We start from the raw sequence: 22,614 nt of genomic DNA on the forward strand, positions 1-22,614 counted from the left end.
TGAGAATCCAATCTAACTCCAAGATTTGTAACAGTAGTGGAAAAGGGGATGTCTTGTCCAGAAAAGAAAACAGTCGTCATAGTTGAAGATTGAACCTGGTGAGGTGTTCCAATCAACATGGCCTCAGTTTTGGAGCAGTTTAACTGAAGGAAATTCTGAGTCATCCACTTCCTTATCTCCTCCAGGCAAGTAGTGAAGGCATTGAGAGAGAATGGTGATGATGATGCTCCAATTCTAATGTAGAGTTGTATATCGTCGGCATAGCAGTGAAAAGAGATGTTTTGTCGATTAATAATTTGACCCAAAGGCAGCATATAGAGGGAAAACAGCAGGGGCCCTAATACTGACCCCTGTGGGACACCACAGGAGACAGAGACAGCCTGGGACTTGGCCTTACCAAGGTGGAGAAAAGGCTGACCAACTCAACGCATTTGTTTTTAAAAAGCTTAAAACCGCTCATCCTGTTTGATAACTTGTATCAGTGTAAATGCAAATGGGGACGTGATTAAATCCCACCTGCAAACCCCAAATGGCTCTAAATATTTCTCAGCACCACAGAAGGAGAATCCTTTTGAAAGTTAAGAGCAGAATGGGACAGAATAGGATAGGTGCTCACTTAATCCCTTGCAGGAAATTGGAGCAGCAGAGACATTTGACACAAGACAAAGAAATAAAAGCAAATACAATGTATAATGACATATAATACAAGCTGTACAGGGTTTGTAGATACTCTATTATTTTCTATTTATAGCGCAGTATTCTAAAATTTACTAGAGGAATGATTGAAGAAATAAAGGAATGAAGATTCTGAGTTATTGTTTATTGAAGAGCCTAACGGCTGTTGGCAGAACTTATTCTTGTGGCGTTGTGTCCTACACCTCGGAGGGGTTCTTCTGTGGCTGAAGGGGTTTCTTTGTAAAACCTCCAGATCATGAATTGGGTGTGAGGTGGTTTTGAGAGAATTCTCCTCTCTGCCGCCTGCTGATCTCTTGTCTGCTGTGTGGGCAGCGTACCAGCCTCCACAGTCTGGTAGAAGGAGCACAGTAGAGGTCTGCAGAGAGTAAAGGATCTCAGCTGTCTTAAGAAGTATAGATGGCTTTGACGTCTCCATGTGAGTGGTCCAGTCCAGCTTATTGTCCAGTTCTAATCCCTGGAGACATCATCGCCCTGATTAGTATCAGTGGCTGGTTTGGACCTCCTCCCTGCTGAAGTCCCCCAACCACCTCCATGATCTTGTTGGTGTTAAGCTGCACATTGGTTGTAACTGCACCAAGTCCACAAAGTCTCTGATGATATCCCTGTGCTTTGTTTTACATTTTCCTTTCACACAGCCAATGAATGTCAGAAGGAAACGGCCGTCCGAGTTATATTGGAAGTGTAGAGGTTGTACAGGGACGGGAACAGGACTGCGCCCTGTGGGACAAACATGCTGCTGAAGAGCTTCCTAGAGACACAGTTCTTTAGGAAATCTGTTAAACTGATGAACCAGTGATTGACTTGGGAACTTCTAGTCTTGACACGATACAGAGATCAGAATTTGGCAGTTTTATCCTGTAAGGCAGAGCTTGGAACAGTTTTCATTCATTTATTTGTCTATAGCACACGTGTCAAACTCAAGGCCCGTGGGCCAGATCCGGCCCTCTGTAACATTTCATCCGGCCCCCAAGATAACGTTTAGATTTCATCAGGTCCGGCCCGCTAGTCTGGGACAGATCGAGTCTCTGATTCTTATTTTGTTTTAAAAAACTGAGCCTAATTAGTGAAGTTTTCTCTCGACAGTGACTTAGAAGCCAACAATATATAGTTTTAATTTCTGTATGATCCGGTTTTTGTTGATGGCTTTTTAAAAAAATCAGTTTTAATGTTAAAAAAATCATTTAAAAGCTGAGTGAGGCGTAAGAAATGACTGCTAACAATGTGCTTTTTGAAGTTTGATCTATTTGTCTGTGTTCATTAAAGCATGTTTGCTCTAAATTCTGTATAATCTGTAACTGGGAAAAGGTCATTGATATTTCTATATGAATGATTTGACATAATACATCTAAAACCAAGGTTCATTTATGTCATTTTTAATAAATATTGATCGTGATTGGCTCTTGGCTTGGACCAAATCTTTAATTTTGCGTCACTGGGTTGCGTCACTGGGTTTGACACCCCTGGTCTATAGCATAAAAGGAGTTGTGAGGTAGTCCAGGTTCTTCTTCACGACTTATAAGTCGAATAAGGTTGGATCGCAGCAAATTTGAAAATCCTTCTTCAGTGAGGAGGCCATCATGACGCTTCTACACGCTTCATACTCACTAAACAGGATTTTCTCTGATATTTTCTGCATCCCTGCCTTTCTGTGGAGGAGGAAACAGGATGCAGATGAAGGGGTTTTCTTTGCAGCACCTTGACTACATCCACCCTTTCTCCTTCCTCACCCAGCAGATCCGATCACGATGAGAACAAGAACTTCCTGCTCTGCGTTGTATGAGTTACGTTTCAGAATGAATCAGATCTCAGGATAAGATTTCAGACTGATACAGATTTCAAACGGAATAAAAATTCAGTCCAGATCCGATTTCAGTGAAATTATCTTCGGATACTAAGTTTTGCTGTGTGTTTTCAGGACATGTAAACTGAGCAGCAGCAGCTTCAGCATGGCTTCTGTGGACATCCTCTACATAGACATCACCCGTCGATGGTCGTGCGCAGTTCCTGACTCCAGAGAAGCAGGTAACCCACCGTCAGTCACTGTGGAGGATCGAGAGTCGGTCATTTGGGGACTATAAACAAATGATGTGCTCTCATAGAATCGGTTGCCATTCTGCGCCAGATTCCTTCTGAAGGGGACAGCAAATAGTCAGCCGACATGTATTATTCAGTTACTGCACCTTTGTAAACCACATGGACCAGGATGGAGGCTTCTGTACCAAGGAGACTGGACTCTGAATTCCAGATGAGCTCATCTGTATTCAGAGGGACTGAAGGCAGGGCCTGTTACCGCTGTCTGTAGGCGGGGGTGGGGGTGGGGGGCCAATAGGGTGTACAGACAGTTGGAAGTAGAAAACCTGAGAAAAATCAGGTCATGTTTTCAGTTTGATGTTGGGTGTCTGTCACCTCAGCTGGTAAGTCAGATCTTAAAATATTTATCCGTCCATTCATCCGTTTATCCACTTGTCCATGTAGGGTCACAGGGAAAGCTGGTGCCTGTCTCCAGTGGTCATTGGGCCAGAGGGAAGGTACACCATGGACAGGTCACCAGTCCATCACAACGGTCCAAAACTCACTGTAACCTCACTTACCTGTAACCACTCCCACCGTAACCACACCCACCAAAACCACACCTACCATAATCACACCCACCCATAACCCACCACACTGTAAACACACTGCACCCAATACACACCCACAAGAAACACACTCACTGTACACACCTCATATTGAAACACAATCACTACAAACACACATTACTATAAACAAAGCCACCGTAAACGCACTACATCGTGAACACACTCACCGTAAACTTGACATTTTGTAAACACACCCACTGTAAACACGCTACACTGAAAATACACCAAATCCTAGACACACCCACTGTGTGTTTACCCACTGTAAACACACTAACCTTGATCACACGCGCTAACACACCATAAACACACCTCATCATTTACAGACTCACCGTAGAACGCGCCACGCCGTATGCACACTAACTGTAAACACACCATAGAAACTCACTTCTTTGAGGCATTTAGACTCTCACTCACGAGTTGAGCGTTTTTCCATGGGCTGGCTTGTCCAGCCCAGTTTCAGCTTCCTTCTTAGAACCCACTCAGCTGAGGTTCCAAGCGAGCCGAGTCGAGCTGAAGATTTGACGTCAGCAGACTGCAAGTCATTGATTGGCCAGAGAGCGATGTCAAACCCCTCATTTTTAAACCCTTGCAACCCCAGCATTTGTTTTTATTTACTTATAATATATCCAAAAAAATGAAATGACAACTTTTGTGCTGTGAGGTGGTAGCTCAAACCACTGCTCTGCTGTGCCGCCCGATGACTGAATAAACCAATGCCAAAGGAATCGGTGTCTCTCTGCTGTAAACGCGATGAAACGGTCAATGAGCTGTGAAGAAAGGCTCATGTAGGTTTCTAATGAAAACCTCCCTCTGAAACAAAAACACATTTAATGAAATTTTAATGCCAAGTGTGAAAAATAAATTACCATTATTCTAGTCATATCTGATGAAGCTGTGATTGTAAAGGTTCTAATCCTCATTTTTTGTAAAAAGGTAAGAAATTTAGCTTCATGTTTACTTTCAGAGGCTGCAGTTTGGTGCTGTCAGATTCCACTTCATCACTGAGACGGATGGATTGACTAGAGTAACTATAAAACTCTGACCGTCTGATTGTGCTCACAATAAAACATTCACAAAATAAAAAAAAACTTATACATTTTCTCTAATACATCATCAGGTTATAGGCTGTTCTTTGTCATAGGAAGTATAAAAATCAGTTATCCAGGTTCCTGAACAGAAGTACTTATAGAAACCAAATCCAAGTGAAAAACAATTACAGCAAATCTTCTTTATAAACCAGATTGTAGTTCATAAACCTTGTTTTTAGCTAATTACTTGGTCTAAACCAGGGGTGTCCGATCCTGGTCCTGGAGTGCCACTATCCTGCATGTTTTACTTGTTTCCCTGCTCCAACACATCTGATTCAGTGGTTAAATCACCTCTTCATGTTCTGCAGAAGCCTGTTAATCACCCATTGATTCAAATCAGGTGTGTTGGAGCAGAGAAACAAGTAAAACATGCAGGATGGTGGCCCTCGAGGACCAGGATTGGCCACCCCTGGTCTAAACCAATGGACGTGCAGGAAGGTACCAAAAACCCTTACATCTATAGGAGTCTGACGCTCCTGTCCCTCTGGACATGGACACACAGTAGGGACCAGTTCTGAGCTTGTTGCTGTCTGATATTAGTTTTTATGTTTCTGTTCTTTCCATTTCTGGTGTTTTGACTGACACAGCTCAGATATGTAATTCTTTAGTTTTTGTCACATGACCGTCACCTTCTCCTTTCAGGAATGGGACCGCAGGCCTTCATCGAAGCCTTTTTCTACCTGGCGGGGCGCAGGTTCAAATCCCTGGCGCTGAGGGAGCAGGTAGCAGCACTGCTCAGCCTGTGCGAATCTCAGCTGGGGCCTCCGTTGAGTGCGGAGGACAGACGCTCGTTGAGCTGCAGCAGGGCGCTGCTGCGACCCATCAGAACCCAGACGCTGTGCCCCCCCCACCCCCAGCTCGGCTCCCCTGCTTCTCAGAGACGGGCAGCCAGCCACCAGAGGCTCAAACCTCGCACGCTCAGAGCTAACGTGGAGAACTGATGAGAGGGAACGAGTCGTCCAACCCCGAAACACCGCCGTCAGCCCACTCCACAGGAGGAGGGTGGGGGGGATTAGGAGTTCATTCCGCTTTTGCAGCTCCTGAGGAGGACCATCTCGATCCATGCTGGCTGATTCATCAGAGGACTGCTCTCAGCCTGATTGCTTTTTCTTCCACACAGGAAGGTGTCCTCAGGGCGGTGGAAATGGAGAAAGATGTAAGGAGGCTGGTGGATCCCCCCCCTTCCCCCCCAGTCCCCCCCTCCTTTGTGAACAGTGTGGTCCAATCAGTACCGTCTGATTCTGGAGGGCAGCTATCTGCTTCCTGTCACCTTCATCTGGCAGCATTTACTCTAAAATGACTCTGATTTGAAGACGCTCCATGTCAGGAAGTTCACACACATCACACGGTATTAATAACTGGACACAGGAGCGGGACACAGGAGCGGAACACGGACGTTGAAGCAAAAACCGCACGAGCGCCCCCTGTAGGCTGGCTGGAGTATAAATTTAGGCCCGTGTAAAGGAATGGGACTTTCTCCTGATTTAAAAAAAACAAAACAAAAATACACATCAGATCATTTCTTTAGGTTTTGATTTCTGTAGTTCTTACCTTGCTGCTGTATGTTCAAATGTTCTTTTATTTTAATACGTTATTTTTAATTGGTTATTTGAAGATTGTGCGTGGGGGAGGAGTATGTGGGACTTTCAGCCCCACATCCTGACTGGCGCAGACTCCCGTTCCCAAAAATACAACATGGCAGCGCCCATAAACCGGACAATACAGCTTTACTGTGGAGGTGGAGACATCTTCGTCCATCTTTTTTTTTTTTATGTCGATGGTTCTGAGTGGGGTGCAAGGGCGGGACATCCTGTTCGAATTACCTTTGCACAACAGCTCTTTAAACGAATAAATTTGCACAGAGAAAAAATGGCATGCTGCCTGCACATGCATTTGTGGCGTGTGAGGGTGGAAACAGTGTTTATGTGTGTTCAGCCGGGTGATGAATATCTGTTGACAGGAAATGGATCATTTCAGCGGCTGGACCTCCTGACTGCATGCTTTTACTTTTAGTTACATGAGTGCCAGAGTTCACAATCATCTGTCATGTGACTGCTACTGTTCATTAATGTTTGTCACGTGACCGCCGTGGTTCACTATCATTTGTCTTTTGACGATGGAGGCTCACTATCGTCTGATATGTGACTGTTATAACTCACTACCCTTTGTCTGATGACTGCTGTGGTCCACTGCTGTTTATTACATGATAGGGAATCAGTTACTTAAAGAAGAAATCTTGAACGCATGGCACTGAACATTTCACAGCTGGGATAATTATATAGTTCTGAAACTCTTCCCAGTGTTTCACATTCAGAGAAAGGCTCCCGATCTTTGCAAAAAGTAATGTTACGGCTCAGCTTCTTTTTTTTTTTTTCTTCACTTTTTGCACTAAATTAATCTGTCAAACAAACCGTGTGGGCAGCTGTGAAACCACAAAGTGAATTTACCTTAAATGTTGTTTCTCTGCTAGCATATTTATTGCACTTTGATCCTAACATGACGTATGTTAGAAAAATAAAATGTACTTATAATGATGAGAAAATAAAGGCTGCTCCTTAGACTGAAAATGTGGCCTGTGTTTTTTTAACATCAGATGTTCACTAAGTGAAGTCAGACATCTTTATTTCTGCAGCTCCATAGGCTCTTTGGAGCTGTGTCCTTCTTTAACAGGGCTGATGGATGAAATGAAAGGTTCACCTTCAACATGACAATAACCCAAAGCACACTGGAGTGGCTTCGAAACACTTCTGTTAATGTCCTACAGCGGCCCAGTCAGAGCCCCGACTCGGACCCTGTCAAAGATCTCGAGTGAGACCTGAAAATGGCTCCACCACCAAAATGGTCTGAGCCTCAGAGGAGTGACAGAGAATCCTCCAGTCCAGGTGTGCACGGCTTGATGCATCAAACCCAAAAACACTTGATGCTGAAAACTCTGATTCCATTTTGTCACCAAGTGTAGAATAATGAGATAAAATGAATTAAACATTTGTAGCATCAGGCTGCAACAAAAAATTTAAAAAAATTGAAGGGGGTTTGAATACTTTCTAAAGCTTGTGTGCCGATAAGGAAAATGATGCTGTATTGATGTTTTTTTTTACCTCTAAATCTTCTTTTAATTTGTACTTTTGCCTGGAGCTTCCTGTTCCACTTGGCTAAAGAAGCGTTTGCCTCACAGGCAGTCATTAAAACTGGGGACTTTTTCTTTAAGATACAAAACATTACTACCAGAGCTTTATCACAAAGTCAGAAAACATTAAAGTTAGGTTTTTTTTACTGCACCTTAGAGAATTTTTGATTTTCACTTATTTATTCATTTATTTATTTAGCTTTCTGGACATCTTGTGTGTTTTTTTCCTCCCAACTGTGAAGAATAACAATCAGGCAGTATGTAGGTCAGCTTCGCTGAGAAAACGCCCCCTTCGCTTTGGAGCCGCGGTCTGAACATATGTCCTCTCTGGCTGCCTGTAATCAATCTGGGCCTCGTTCAGTATTTAATGAACATATGATTCTTCCTGCACGCTTTTTAACTTTAGCTTTATTCAGAATTCACTGTAAAAAAAAAAAAAACCCACAAAAAACACAGAGCTGCACAAACGAAACAAAAAGTCACATGGCAGACATTTTAAAATAACTAAATAAAACTTTAATAGGTCTAGATGCAAATGTACATAAATTGCACAGCCACATTTTCTCAACACAATTTCTTCTGTACATTATTGTTTTTGTCATCAAAGGAAGCAGAATCCGGCACATACTTTATATACTTTCAACATACTTACAAAATTATTTTCTACAGGATGATAGAAAACATACATCTTTTACTTATAGCTTTATACTCTGATGATTTTCTTTTGTTGGAGACGTCAAACTATGTCGAGTTCATTTGAATTCCTGTTCATGAAATTAAAAAATAAATTATCACGGGTGCCTTTTTTAATCTCAGTGGAAGAACTGTTGGACATATTACAGAAATAAGTCAGGTTTTATCGACTTTGACAGAGTTTAAAATATGACTGTGATACTTTTGCTGAACAAGAAGCAGAGTTTACCTGATAAATTGAATAATTTAGTAATCAGCAGGAACATTTTCACCTGTTTAGATGCGTAAAAAAAAAAAAAAATATATATATATATATATATATATATACGTTTAGTTTGGAAAAATGTAGATTGTAGCTAAAGTTTCAATGGGACAATGATACAGATGGCAAATAATTTTTTTAAGTATTTTTTACAACAAAAATAGTAAAGTGTAGCTTAGAAAGAAAATCATCTAAAACTTCATTTTTATTAAATCATGACATAGATCTGTTGTGTGTTTTTTTACACTTGAGGTTAGATATTAATAATTTTAGAACCTGGTAAAAACCATTTAATTAGTATTGTGTTCTAACATGGAAAGCTGTAGAACTGAAAGAGGATGGAATATCTCTTTTTACCCTGACTTTGTCTGTATACGTTTCTATGTCAGTATAGGTTTTAAATATATGTACAAGGTAGTGACCCGGACCAGTGGAACTCAGATTTAATAATAACTAGCTGTGAATACTTGATTAGAAACTTTGAAGCAAAAAAAAACATTTTATCTATATAATAATCTGAAACTGTTAGGACCTGTTCGTTTTATTTCTCCTTACTAAAGTATGACAGTCTGGCTTCAGTCTGCAGGTTAGGGTAGTTACCCAAACCCGGGACAGCTCTTAGGACTGGACGATCTGATGAGAAAAGGTCTGATTTGGTTTTGGTTTGAAGACAGAACAAACTGCTGATCTGATGTAAACTTTTATACATGAGCTTTATTAAAAATAGTTTGTCAGTGATGAACCTTGCTATAGTTTTAAACACAACCCCAATTCTGACAAAGCTGGGATGTTGTGTAAAATAACTAAAAACAGAATGCAATATTTGCAAATCTCATAAACCCATATTTTATTGACAATAGAACACAGTAGCCATATCAATGTTTAAGAAACTATACCATTTTTAGGAAAGAAAATAAGGTAATTTTGAATTTGGTGACAGCAACACATCTGAAAAGTTTGGACAGGTCCATGTTTCCCCACTTCTTTTACCATCAATCTGTAAACATCAAGAACTGAGGTTTTAGAGGAGAAGGTTGACCCATTCTTGTCTGATGGAGGATTCTAGCTGCTCAACAGTTCTGGGTCTTCTTTGCTAGGTTTGTTTTATTTCATGATGCACCAAATGTTTTCCGCTGACTGCAGGCAGGTCAGTTCAGCACCAGGACTCTTCTACTATGAGCCCTGCTGCTGGGATGGATCGTTTGTGGTTTAGTATCGACTTGCTGAAATACGCAAGGCCTTCTCTGACAAATTCATGTGGATGGTACTTTTCTGCATTGATGGTGCCTTTCCAGATGTCCAGGCTCATGGCATAGGCACTAATGCACCCCCATACCATCAGAGAGGCAGGCTTTTGAACTGTATGTTGATAACAGGCTGGATTGTCCCTTTCCTCTTTAGTATGGAAAACGTGGCATCTGTAGTTTCCAAAAAGAATTTCAAATTTCAATTCGTCTGACCACATAACAGTTTTTCACTTTGCCTCAGTCCATTTTAAATGAACTTTAACCCAGAAAAGACCTCTTACTGATTTGTTGCCATTTAACCTAATAAGCTGCAAAATGTTTCTACAGCTGTTTCTTATTTGTGCCTTTTACTTTAACAACCTTTTATTGCCTCCGTTCCAACTTTTTTGAGGTGTGTTGCTGCCATCAAATTCAAATTGACTTTATTTTGATATGTTTACTATGTTCTGTTGTGAATAAAATATGAGCTTTGCAAATCATTGCATTCTGTTTTTATTTACTTGTTACACAGTGTCCCAACTTTGTCAGAACTGAGGTTGTATCTAAAAACAGGTTTTCTGATTTCAAAATAAAAGTGATTTCTAAAGACCAACCACTCAGACTGATGAGCTTCAGGATTGTGCTTTCGCTGCTTGCCGGACCTTGCTCGGCCTGAAACCAGAAAGGCATCCATCTGAAGAGTTAAACTCCTCTGTAATCAGTTTTTGGCCCATGATAGGGGTTAGGGTTAGAGCTTTAACAGAGAAATCCGGTTAACTGTACACTACTACCCAGTGAGAACTGACTGTATTTACAACATCCAGGTCATACAGCAGAGTCCGAGCACGAGAGACATACAAAAAGCTCTGTTAATGTTAGCTAAAATAGTGTTAGCATTCTATTTACATCTTCCCAGGCTGTCCCTCCTCAGGATGCGCTCCATTATAAATCTACCTGCTGCGTTTGTCGCCATCCAACCCTGAAACACGCAGAGCCTCACGCCTCCTGTCTGTTACAGGTCCAGAAAAAGGGACACACAAATGTACAAAACACAGCTGCTGAGATGCTAATGAGGACAGAGGAAGTAAGGACGACCAGACAGCATCTATACATTCAGAAGAAAACAGGGCGGTAAGAAAAGAACAAACAGATGAGGAGGAGATGTTGGCTCGAGGATGGAAAGAGTCACAGTTTGGATGCAGCCTCATCACCATGGACAAATAAAGCCGTTAGAGAGAAAATGAGACGGCTCCAGTGTTTGTATGAGGGAGGGCATCTCTACTCGTCTCTCAAAGCTTCTGTGCAACTAGAGAAGACCACCCACGATCCAGAAGAACAACGGACCACCTGACTGTGCATAAAGGGCTGAACACCGTAGATGTTCTTAGGACCGGTGTGGTCTCTTCCTCCAGGGTCCGAACGAGGAAACACACTACAATCTCAGAATCAGAGAAGAAAAATAAAACTAGATTTCACTCCTAAATAAAGGGATCCGTTTATCAAATATAAGTATATGTGTCTATAGAAGGAAAAACCTGCATACATCTATAATAAATTTCATTGATATAATATCACATTTACTTAGATTTTATAATACATCGAAGTGTTTTGCAGCTTTCTGCTGTACTCTTTACAAATCCACAGTTTAAGTTGTGCCTTTTTTGGAGAAAAGAGGAGGTGGGTTGTTAATGTCGAGGTGTGTTCCTAGTTAAGGCGTTTCATGTACCAATAGCTTTTCACAAAGTGCTCTGCAATGGGGGGGCGGGGGGGTGGTCAGGAACACACCCGCGGGTTAAACAGGAAGTAAAGAGGATTGTTCTAGACTAAAAATATCCATTTTTAGCTCCTATTTGGTTTTTGAAACACGCTTTCAAATAAAGCCTCAGACAGAAAAACCTCTGGAGACGACTGAAGAGAAAAGCTGTTGGTTTAATGGCTCCGCTCGGCTGTCAGGAGGGAGAGGAGGACAGGATGGTTGCTATAGAGACCGTTTCTGGAGGTGGTCACGTAGTGGTTTGTCCCAGCGACTAGACAGAGTGACTGACAGCTGAAAGTCCTTATAAGCAAGCTCCGCCTCTGTCAGTCACCCTGGTAACAAAGGACCCGCCTCCTCTGTCAGGTGATCTGCTCCTCATTCCCACACAGTCTCCTAAAAGTCTTGCAGATGTACAGTCTGCTCATTCCCCCCCCTAGTGTTCGCAGCCTCTGATGCTCCTCCACATCCTGTCCTTGAAAATCTGCACGCGCCCGCGAACTCAGTCAGTCTAGCAGTTGCTGCTGTTTCTGAACTCTCCGTTCTCTGTAATCTGCAGTTTGCTGGGGTTGGTGGGGGAGATCCCGTTGCGAGTCTGAATGCTGTAGCGTTCCTTCAGCTGACTGAGGGCGCTCATCAGACGAGCGTTGGCAGCATCCAGGGATGCTATCCGCTTCTCCTGCAAACAAACAACAGAGACAGTTTCAGATGAACCCTTCAAGGTTAAGTCCACACACCCTGGATTCTGATCCTGAAGCTTTCTCTGGGCTTTCTGTGAGGCTCATGCCTGTTGAAGTGTGATCATCAGCACCACCTTTAAACCATGACTACTCTAACTTACTCTAATATCTTCTGTTTCATTTGTCAGTTTGTTGTTTGGGACATCAGAATGAAAAAAAACTCTTACATGTGTTTCATGAACTACACTTTCTGTTTTCAGTGTTTTCAGTAACACATTCAATCTCTAAAATAATTCATATAAAAGTATCATCATTGAAAAGTCAAGTATTTTACTTGAGCTGCTCCTATTCCTCTCATTGTCCAACCTAATCTCTTTAACAAACCCAATTGGCTCAGACCATGGTGGTGGTACAAGTACTCAGGACCCTTCTAGCGGTACTCTGAAGAATATTTTGTAATAACCTTTTAAAAGTTAAACAAATGAGCTAATTATAGACTAAACTGTGCTATAAAGCTAAACAGCAAAGAGAGACAAGTGGTTCAAACAAATTTCCTTTTGGAAATTACTCAAAACAAAACTACAATGGAGATTTTTTGAGAACTCCTGTGGAAATTCACGTGGATGATGGTTGACCTGGCTTATATTTAGGCAGCACCAGTCTTTATGGGACCTGCTAGCAACAAAAAGGTGCAAAACATCGAGGAAATTCGATTCAGTTTATCTCTGATTTGTATTTAGTTAGCCCAAACTGTTGTGTGCGTGGAGATGTTCTTAGCAATAAATGCATGAAACACATCTTAAACTGCACCTTTTGATCAGGGTTAAGGGTGTTTTCTTATCCTGCTGGTTCCCCTTGAATAACTCCAATAAGTCAAAGGGAAGGCACAGACTGGCACGTGCCAATCAAGTTCTTATCTCTTCTAATAGTTGTTAAAATTAGGACATGGCTCAAATGATCACATTTCTTTAGTGATCAAAGCATTTCTTGGTTTGTTGTTACACATCCTTAGTAGTGGACTTCAGGTTCATCGTGTATTTTGGTCGATAGATCCCCTGACCCAAGGATACTCCAGCTGAGGTTGATCAGAGTTAGGGCTGGATGAAGAACCCAGGTTAGAGTTAGGCAAGATTGTCCAGTATTTTTGTATGTGCCAAACCCTTAATCTGTTTAAAATGTTTCATTACAAGCTTGAAAAACGTTTTTAATGTCTGTTACAATGGTCGCTCTTGGAGAGCTTAGTATTTACTGAAGTGGTACTCATTAAAAAGAGTTTGAGAACCACAGAACTATGGGACACACCAAGGACTGATGGACTTCCTGGGGTCAGGGTGCCCAGTAATAATGGCAGAAACATCCCTGTGATCCCTGATGATGGATCCCAAATTCATAAATCCAGGATCTATACCAAACATTTGGAAATTATTGGAAAAACAACAAAAAAAGACATAGGCCATGATCCTAACCAACTAAAGGGCAATTCTTTTGTGTTTCTAATCCAACTATCCAGTCGATAGACAGAGCAAGGAGATTCAATGAGACAGGTTTTCCACACCTCCATCTCCTAACCAATAATAACCCCAACCCGGCCTGTACTCCTAGGCCATAATAACCACGCTCAATGTTCTTTTTTCCTGTGAGAACACACACTGCCTCACTGAGCCATGTTAGTTTAAATATGCAAACCCTGCACAGGAAAGACATGAATTACCTGTCTTTGTTTTCGAATTTGCATCAATATGTTCTACAGTTATACACCCTCTGTCCCGCTGTGCTGTGACATCATTGATGAAAGCTGAATATTTGCGTTAATGTTTTGTGTTCCTGTGCATGCAAAGATCAAATACAATCCTGTTTCAAACAAACTCTTTATGACAACTTTCCTGCTCGCTCTCTGTTAAATTATATCTTCAGTAATTTATGTAATCTATGTATGGAATTTACAGAATTTGTTTTAATTTTTCCCCCTATCATTTTAAATTGGTTTTACATAAATAGCAACCTCTCTGGATTGTAAAGAAAGTTGAGAAATCCTGTTAGACTGTTTGAGCTCTTTAAAGCCCGAGGGTATGCTGTTCTGAATAAAACACTCTTGTGTTTTCCAGTGACCTGAGGGCATTAAATATTTAAAACACAGATATAATCTGTGCAGGGAGTGTTTCCTAGTCAGCATATTTAACAAAACACACTAACCTGTGCATCAATAATCTTCTGTTTGGAGTCGACGACTGCCTGCATGTCAGAGTGGTCTTTCTTCAGCTCCTCTTCCACTGACATTAACCTGAACATGTTAACAACACGTGTTAGAGTCCCAGAACAAACACACAACATCATTTCTGCACATCTTCAACTCCGTACCGACTGATGATGCTCTTCATCTGAAGGTCTTTATCATCCTGCTGTCTGCGCAGTCGCTCCTCAGATTCCTCCAGCCTGGCCTGGTACTCCATCAGGACCTTCTGGGCCTGCTCGTCCTGACCTTTCAGACGGGCCTCATACTCCTCCAGCTTCTGCACGGACGCTCGCAGCTTCTCCTGCAGCACCGCGATCTCCTGCTGGTACTGAACAGAGCAGCAGATACATGAAAGATTCATCAGCAGACCCACACCCTCCTCAAAAAAACAAAACAAAACAAAACAAAAACAGAAAGAGAAAGAAGGCTGAGGTGAATAATGAGAGAAAATCCTGCAAAATAAACCCTGAAATTTCCCCCCTGCCTATCACAGGAACTCCGATGGGCTTCTGAACAAGTTCTCTTCAGCCCAAAAGGAAGACGTGGATAAAAGAAACCAGTTCTTGAAAGAGAACTACCTCTCAGTGATAAGTACTAATGAGACTGAACAGTCTACAGCCCAGCTCTGATCTGTGTGGGTCAACTGAAATGTGTAATATTCTAGGATTACAGTCAGCAGATTGTCATTAAAGTTGTTCATATAACTAACCGATCAACAAAGATTAAAGAGTGACACAAAGATGCTTCTGTTTCTGAACAGTGTGCACTGCTGCAGGAACATTATGCCTCACACGTGTCAGCTCTGCTTTAAATTATATTAACGTTTCCACCGAAAAGCTTCCAAATGGTTCAGAGTAACAAACCATCGTTCTAAGAAATGATCTGCTGGTTTCCCGGGAGCTTCAGCAGAACTCAACTGAACTTTTCTTTCTTGGTCCTGAAGGTGGTTCAAGTCTCATCTGAAAGGCTTTTTTTTTTTTTTTAGTTTAGAACTGACAAATAGAGAGATAAATATTGCATCCTTTTCAAGAACTCGGAGACATCATGACCTGGATGGGCTTCAATATACTGCATGAAAAATACTTCTGGGAAGCATTAAAATACAACTCAGTTTGAGCCTCAACAGCCTGTACTGACATTCATCTGAAGAACCATGAGGCATCCTTTACCTGGACTGATAGAAAAGTATTTTTTAACATTTTAAAAAGTGGGGTCTCATCTGTGAATTTGATTTAAACAAAATCCTTCAGTAATAACTGACGGGAATATTGTGAAAGGCAAGTTTTAAGATGAGGATGCTGATGGGATAACTCATCTGTCCTGTCTCTGAACCTGGTGTCCCTCCTGCCTGACTCACGGAGACATTTCTCCATCTTGTCCATCTCCACAAGGAAACAGGAAGCTTAAATAATGCCATCTGTTCAACTGTTTCTCCATCTCTGTTCTCCCTTTTACTTGATACTATTGATACTGCTGGACTCTATGGACCAAATAGACTGTGGTTGGTTCAACCTTACTTGGTTCTTAATTGTTGTTCTTGTTCTTTCTGTTCTCTTCTTTAGGGGTTACCACAGCAAGCAAACTCACACAAATGATTTGGCAATTGTTTTTACGGCGGACGCCCTTCCTGCCACAACCTGGGCTCCAACCTGCAGCCTCAGGATTACAAGACAGCGGCACTGACCACCAAGCTACCACAGGCCCCTACTTGGTTCTTGACTGTGGAAAAGATATTGATCCTGCTGGACCCTATGGACCCGATGTACTCTGCTTGCGGCGACCCAGGTACGAACTCTGCTGGACCCTTTCAGGGGTGGGCATTCCTGGTCCTCGAGGGCCACTGTCTTGCATGTTTTACTTGTTTCCCTGCTCCAACACACCTGATTCAGTGGTTAAATCACCTCTTCATGTCCTGCAGAAGCCTGTTAATCACCCATTGATTCACATCAGGTGTGTTGGAGCAGAGAAACAAGTAAAACATGCAGGACGGCGGCCCTGGAGGACCAGGAATGCCCACCCCTGCTCTATGGACTCTGCTTGGTTCTCAGTTGTGACTGAGGCATCGACCCTGCTCAGTTCTCTGCTGCAATCGAGGTGCCAACTCTGCTTAGTTATCCTCTGTGATCAAAGTACTGACTTTTACCGACCATCAGCTCTGCTCAGCTCTCTTTTACGAATGTTTCACATGAAGCAGGTAAATGAAGATAAACTGTCAGTGTTGGTAAAATACGACTGATAGCACAGATGTTACAGACTTTAAAATTATAAATAAACATGAATTAGAAACAGAGCAGATGGTGAAGACTGCAGGCAGATTGTTTTGTTTTGCAGCCATGCTTCTAAGGTGTGTGTTGGTTTTATCTTGCTGACATTAGAAAGGCCTTCTGTGAAAAACAAACTGCAGTCTGGACTGCAGAATGTGTTGCTCCATCATTCAGCAATAATGTTACGATCACAGCCATAAAACTTACTCAGAGTACTTTACGCTATTTTCAGTTTTACCTTTGTTTCTTGCATGCAGATGTTCTCTGAATCTTTTGGGGATTTTAACATTTGCACGTTCAGTGACAAAGTCTCTAAATTCTCTGTCCTTTATTTTAGGAACTTGTGAAGCTGTTTTCCCACACAGTTGAGCAGAGTGATGAACTCCTTTTTGCTACTTATCAATCGCTTTCACATATCTGTTTTACTCTTTCATGCTAATAATTAGTTATCTGTGCTAATAAAATAAACTAGACATCTATTTGAGGCCATTTTTAGATGTTCCGTGAGCAGAATCAATAAAGTTCAGACAGTACAGATAATCAGCAGCAACAGTTTGTGTGTTCTGAGGTCTTTCAGTTATTTCAGGGGAGCTGCAGTTTCTCTGTTCAGACTTGACTTATCGCCTTCTTTGGTTGCTCTCCCTCCCAGAAACTATGTGCTGTTTGGATGACAACTTTCTTCTCATTAGAAATGAAAAGAAAGCAGAGGGTGAGGGGATGGGCGGGGGANNNGGCGGGGGAGGGGGTGGGGGGTGGGAGGGGGGTTGCCAACCAATGCACAGAAACATGAAGCAGGGAGACGGAGAACAGCTGTGGAGATTTGGACGCAGAACAACCAGCTGAAAGCACCTTTTTTCTCTTTCTGACACTCAGATACCAACATGCAGAGAAGCTACGACATACACACACACACACCTGTCTGAGTTTAGTGATGTGTGTGCGTGTGTGGGGGGTACAATAATAAATTACTATTAATTATTATTGTAACTGTAGAAGTCTGTTCATTGTTTCTAATTACCAGTTTAATGTTTGTACCAAACATTAGCAATAATCAATGAGTTCAACTGTTCATATAGACAAGTTTACCTTTTTTGTCATAAACAACGAAGTATATTTAGATTTTGGTTAAATAAAAATAAAGAATTCTCAGAATATCCCCATGAACTGTCCAGCAGCCTGTTGGACAAATCGCCGACTTTAATATAAAAATAAAGAATGCACAGATTAATAAAGCTGGGCTGCTACTGAGTGTTGTCCCTGCAGATAGTTTGTCTAACTCTGGTCTTGTTTGTAATGATGACTGCTGTATTCTGTTCACTATTAGCTGAAGGACCTAAACATCTTGCACTTGAAGCATAAGCAGTCTAAAGTGGGAATAAACCAGCAGAGAATGAAGTGTGGAAGAGGTTCTGTGCGATGTGGATTAATGAGTGATAGAGCAAGAAAAGATTAGTGAGGAGGGGAAGTGTCAGGGGGTGGGGTTTGTTAAAAGAGGGGTTTCTAAAGGTCAAAGGTTACCTTCTCCACCTCAGTTTGATGGTCTGTGTGTCTCAGTGACTCGGGCTCCATTCCTTCATGGTCTAAAAACTGCACATTCATATTCAACAGCCAGGCTGCTGTACGGTCCAACGCACTGGGGTTCACTGGGGAGGGGGCCTAGTGAAACCAACACACACACGCACACACACACACGCACACACACACACACATACATACATACATGAGCTGAGTGACAAGGGTGGTGAGGGCAGCAGGGAAGTTGCAGTAACAGCACAGCACAGAAACAACAGAAATAAGCCTGAAATGCACCAAATCATTAAAGCAGCAGGTGGAATGGATTCACTCTCCCGAGACATTAGACTCATATTGGTCAGAAGCTTCAGAGATGGGTCAGAACTTCTTAAGATAGGTCAGAACCTCTAGAGTATCAAACTTGCAGCATTGGAAGGTAAACACCTTAGTTACAGAGTGAACTAAAATCAGTGTGCAAATGTTTAAGTTCTGTTTTAGACCCATTTTGGATGGTAGTTATGATAATATATCCCCCCTTGCTGTAGTATCTTTGTTTTACCTCATCATTCTCAACATGTGGTAGAAGATTCCTCCTGCAAATGTTGGGTCCGAAGTTGTTTCTGAGTCAACATGGATGTTGGGTTTTGAAGTTTCCGAAGTTCCCACATCCTTCTCATATAGCCCCTCTCTCTAGGCTTGGTTGTATAGTGGCATTCCAACAGTGTTGACTTCTATGCCCTCATCCAAGAATGTCTTGTTCCAGTAGCTCATTTTTCATCAGAATGTCCTGGTTCCCCAACATCTGGCGCAGACCTTGGTAATCTGAGCAGCATTCGAGCTGCCATGACATCAGTTCTATGTCTCTTGTTCACTGAGGTATCTGTATATCGGTATATATACACAGTATATATAGCAACAGCTAAGACTGTGGCGAACCCTCAAGCTCCCCTCAAACTCTCAGTCCTCTGGAAGAGGACCCACGTTTGAAGTGAAAAGTGCGACTGGAAAATAGGGAGAGCTGGATGTTTATATCAATATCATATAAACAAACACCCAGCTCACCCTAATTTTCACATGGGCGGTCAACATATACAGTCACCTTTGGAACAGAAGATCGTGGCTTCAAAACGTGGTGCCGACCGTAATGAGCAGGAGACATAAATGATGCTAAGCCAACTCGGACACCACCTGGATGAACAAGGTCCGTGTCAGATGTTGGGGAACCAAGAGATTCTGATGAAACATGGACTACTGGAACAAGACATTCATGTATGCGGGCAGAGAACTCAACAAATCCAATAAGAGAGGAGATATAGGTAAGGTTTGGAGATTATGGAAACTTTGAAACCCAGTATCCAGATTGACTCCAAAACAACATTGTACCTGGAGTTTCAGCATCTGCAAGAGGAATCTGCTATCACACTTAGAGATTCACAACATGTGACACTTCAAGTTTGAGTCCTCCCAGAGTCCTGGGAAATTCATGGTTCTCCACAGCATTGTAGCCGTTCCAGGTTATAGACCTGGAACATACTTTTTTTTTAATATATACATTTAACTTTTTTTTTTTTTTTTTTTACCAAACAGTTAAGGTAAACGTCTTTGGACAGTTTAATCATGAACTTGGCATTACACAGTACCTTAATGTTTTTCAGTTATTTAGTTAGTCAAAAACTTAATGACGTAACTAATAAGTAAAGCCTACAGATCATAGCAGTAAAGGACAAATGACTGTATTCTCCCCAACAATAACACCCAATTAATTTGTTATATAAAGAACAGGAAATACTGTTCATACTCATCAAACTGTTCACATTTCAATAAGTTCAAAGAACAGGAAATACTTGAACTTATTGAAATGTGAACAGTCTGATGAGTGGCTGTATAACTGAGACTCATATTTCATTTGAAATCACAGTTAACATGCAGATATTCTCCCCATTATTCTGTAACCAATAGCAACAGCAGCCCAGTGTTATAATTACTCTTTAGTCCTGATACAGGTTTACCTGCAGGTTTTAATTCTGTCACAATATATTCAGCTGAAAAAGTCAAATATATGTTTTTCATTTTTGCCTGGATGCATGTATATTTCGTTAATCAGATAGTAATTGTGTTTTCTTTCCCATCTCATTAAACATGACCAGTAAAACAGTTAAACTTGCGCAGTGATGAGCTGCCTTGAGGCAGATTACTGTTATTACCCACTCTGGAACTGTAGTTCATTAGGGTTAATGTGCTGTGTCTGCAGATACACCCATTCTGCTTTTATCAACAGAAATCTTTGTTCTTTGAGGCATGCTGCTGTAGGTTCTCTGTCAACCAGGTCTATCCCAGCAAGATGAAGCAAAAACAACTTGACTTTACCCATGAGAGGCCATACCGTGCATATATGGACTTTCAGAAATACACCATGAAGGAACATCGGTCTTAAACCACTGGGCAAAAGACCAATAAATCAGTTGGTACTGGGCTACATAAAAAGAACAACTCTTTGTGAAAACAAAAAATGTAAAATTCATTTTTGTACAAATTTATCTATGCACTGGTCTGCAAGGTGTTTTATTTAGAAAAAAATACCACTTTCATTTACGTCTCTCTCTTGCAATAAATCCAGCCACAGTCATTTTCATGCACCTGCAAACGGCACAAGCTAACCCTGGCAAAAATTAGTAAAAAACAAACTTTGCAATAAGGAACCCAATAAGGAAACAACAACAAAAAAACTCGAAGACTGACAAGAAAAGGAAAGATAAAATTACAAAATTCCATGCCCTGAGCTCATTCTGTGTAGCTTTAAACAAAGCCGTGAGACCTTCAAAACTGCCTCATCACATGGAGACCAAGCATTCTACTTTAAAAAAACAGGCCTCTGAGTTTTAATAAAAGAAAAAACTGAACTTGAAAAATAGAAGCAATTAAGGAAGGCCACCACTTCATCCAATGTGCCTCCTCTAAAACCACCGTTCTTAGTGGCTAACCCCTAACCCTAAAGATAAAAAGCTGAGGACATTTGAACTTTTTAGAAGAAAAGGGTTTTCTTTTAAGTGAAAAAGAAAAACCCAAGTTCTTCTTCCAGTTAGCACAAAAAATAAACAGATTGGTGAACCAGCAGAGGACACAGGTGCCTCTGCTACAAAGGATTATTGAGTCACCGTGGTACACAATTGAGGTTGATAAGTCAACAAGGGTATCAAGGCTTGTTTTTGTGTGATACCCATATCAGGATGTGCATAAAGACCTGCTGTGTGCACAACCGCATATGCAAAATTATTCAACTCTGAATGATTACACGTCAGGAAACAAACGGGCCATTTTGTGTTGGTGTGTGCACAACCGGAACAGCTGCCGTGACTAAATGACTTTCTGGTTTCCCTACTCGGGTGAAGGCTCTGCTTGTAAATGTGAGTCAACACAATGTGTCACCAACAGAATAATGCTGGCTAGGTGAGTAATATTAAAAACTACAACATAAACACACATACATTCACGTTCAAAATGCTGGCAGGTGCCCAACAACAACGAACTAAAGATAAAAACAGAAAAACGGCATGTACACCGCATTACTTCACTAATTCACATGCACCAGGTGGCATTTCATCTGACAAAAGGTATACTGCACAGTGCCATCTTAAACCACTGTCATTTGAATAACTGTCCAATGAAAATAGACCATCTACATCAAATAAATCTTTAAAAACCATTAAATATAAAAAAACTTATTTACAACAAATGTAGCATGAACATACTTTTATGTGGGCTAATTTCTCTATCACACCTGTGCTTTACATCTTACCTAAGATACATAAAGAATACACTTCCTCCAGGAAGACCCAGACTTGCAGCTTTAGACTATTTGATTGAGAAAAAATTTGCCTTTGTGGACCAGTTGAACAAGTTTATACCCTCACCCTCAGATGTATGAGAGTCTTTAGGTTTTATCAAAAGCAGGTGCTGTACAACCTGGTGAGAATCCACGTTTTTCTAGGCTGGGATATAAAATCTTTATTCACCGAGACTATTAAAGAGGAGGAGGTGGATGGGCTTAAATCTTTTCAGTTCTGCCTGAATAAGAGACTACACCATCTGACTTCTGATGCTTTAATTCTAATGATCCAATTATTTCATTTTGGACAGGGATTTCTTTTTGCAGAAAGTGAATGCTTATCCTGTCTATCTCTATGTGGCTCTGTGATTGGCTTGTGACCTGTCCTGGGTGTACTCTGTCTCTTGCCCAATGACCGATAGAGATAGGCACCAGCTCCCCAATGACCCGGAAAGGAAAAAGTGGGTAAATAAAATGGATGGATGGATTTCTTTTTGCAAGTGTCTGGTGTGAAGTGGAGGTCCAAGACATTCTCCAAACTTTGCTTTCATTATATGTTGGAGTATACTAGACTGGACACAAGGAACGCACTTAGGGTGAAGCTGTGTCCAGTCA

At 41.4% G+C, this 22,614-nt stretch overlaps 2 protein-coding genes across 6 annotated transcripts in view; one reads left to right on the forward strand and one right to left on the reverse strand.

Annotated features, from left to right (window-relative positions):
* ttll11 (tubulin tyrosine ligase-like family, member 11) overlaps positions 1 to 5,917 on the forward strand; it is an 18,417-nt gene extending 12,500 nt beyond the window's left edge. The window contains exons 9-10 of the mRNA XM_017431210.3: positions 2,612 to 2,718; positions 5,066 to 5,917. Of these exons, the coding sequence (XP_017286699.1) occupies positions 2,612 to 2,718; positions 5,066 to 5,364 (406 nt within the window). The 3' untranslated portion in view covers positions 5,365 to 5,917. The remainder of the gene's footprint in view (positions 1 to 2,611; positions 2,719 to 5,065) is intronic.
* A 2,122-nt stretch (positions 5,918 to 8,039) lies between these two features.
* LOC108244777 (disabled homolog 2-interacting protein) overlaps positions 8,040 to 22,614 on the reverse strand; it is an 84,329-nt gene continuing 69,754 nt past the window's right edge. For 4 of the 5 annotated variants that reach the window (XM_017431247.3, XM_017431245.3, XM_017431250.3 and 1 more), the window contains 4 exons: positions 18,180 to 18,317; positions 14,523 to 14,725; positions 14,358 to 14,445; positions 8,040 to 12,163 (listed from right to left, as the gene is read on the reverse strand). In XM_017431247.3, the coding sequence (XP_017286736.1) occupies positions 11,996 to 12,163; positions 14,358 to 14,445; positions 14,523 to 14,725; positions 18,180 to 18,317 (597 nt within the window). In that variant the 3' untranslated portion in view covers positions 8,040 to 11,995. The remainder of the gene's footprint in view (positions 12,164 to 14,357; positions 14,446 to 14,522; positions 14,726 to 18,179; positions 18,318 to 22,614) is intronic. The other variant, XM_037979642.1, reaches the window with a different exon arrangement.

Source organism: Kryptolebias marmoratus, linkage group LG14 (assembly GCF_001649575.2).
Source record: "Kryptolebias marmoratus isolate JLee-2015 linkage group LG14, ASM164957v2, whole genome shotgun sequence".
Classification (NCBI taxonomy): Eukaryota; Metazoa; Chordata; class Actinopteri; order Cyprinodontiformes; family Rivulidae; genus Kryptolebias; species Kryptolebias marmoratus.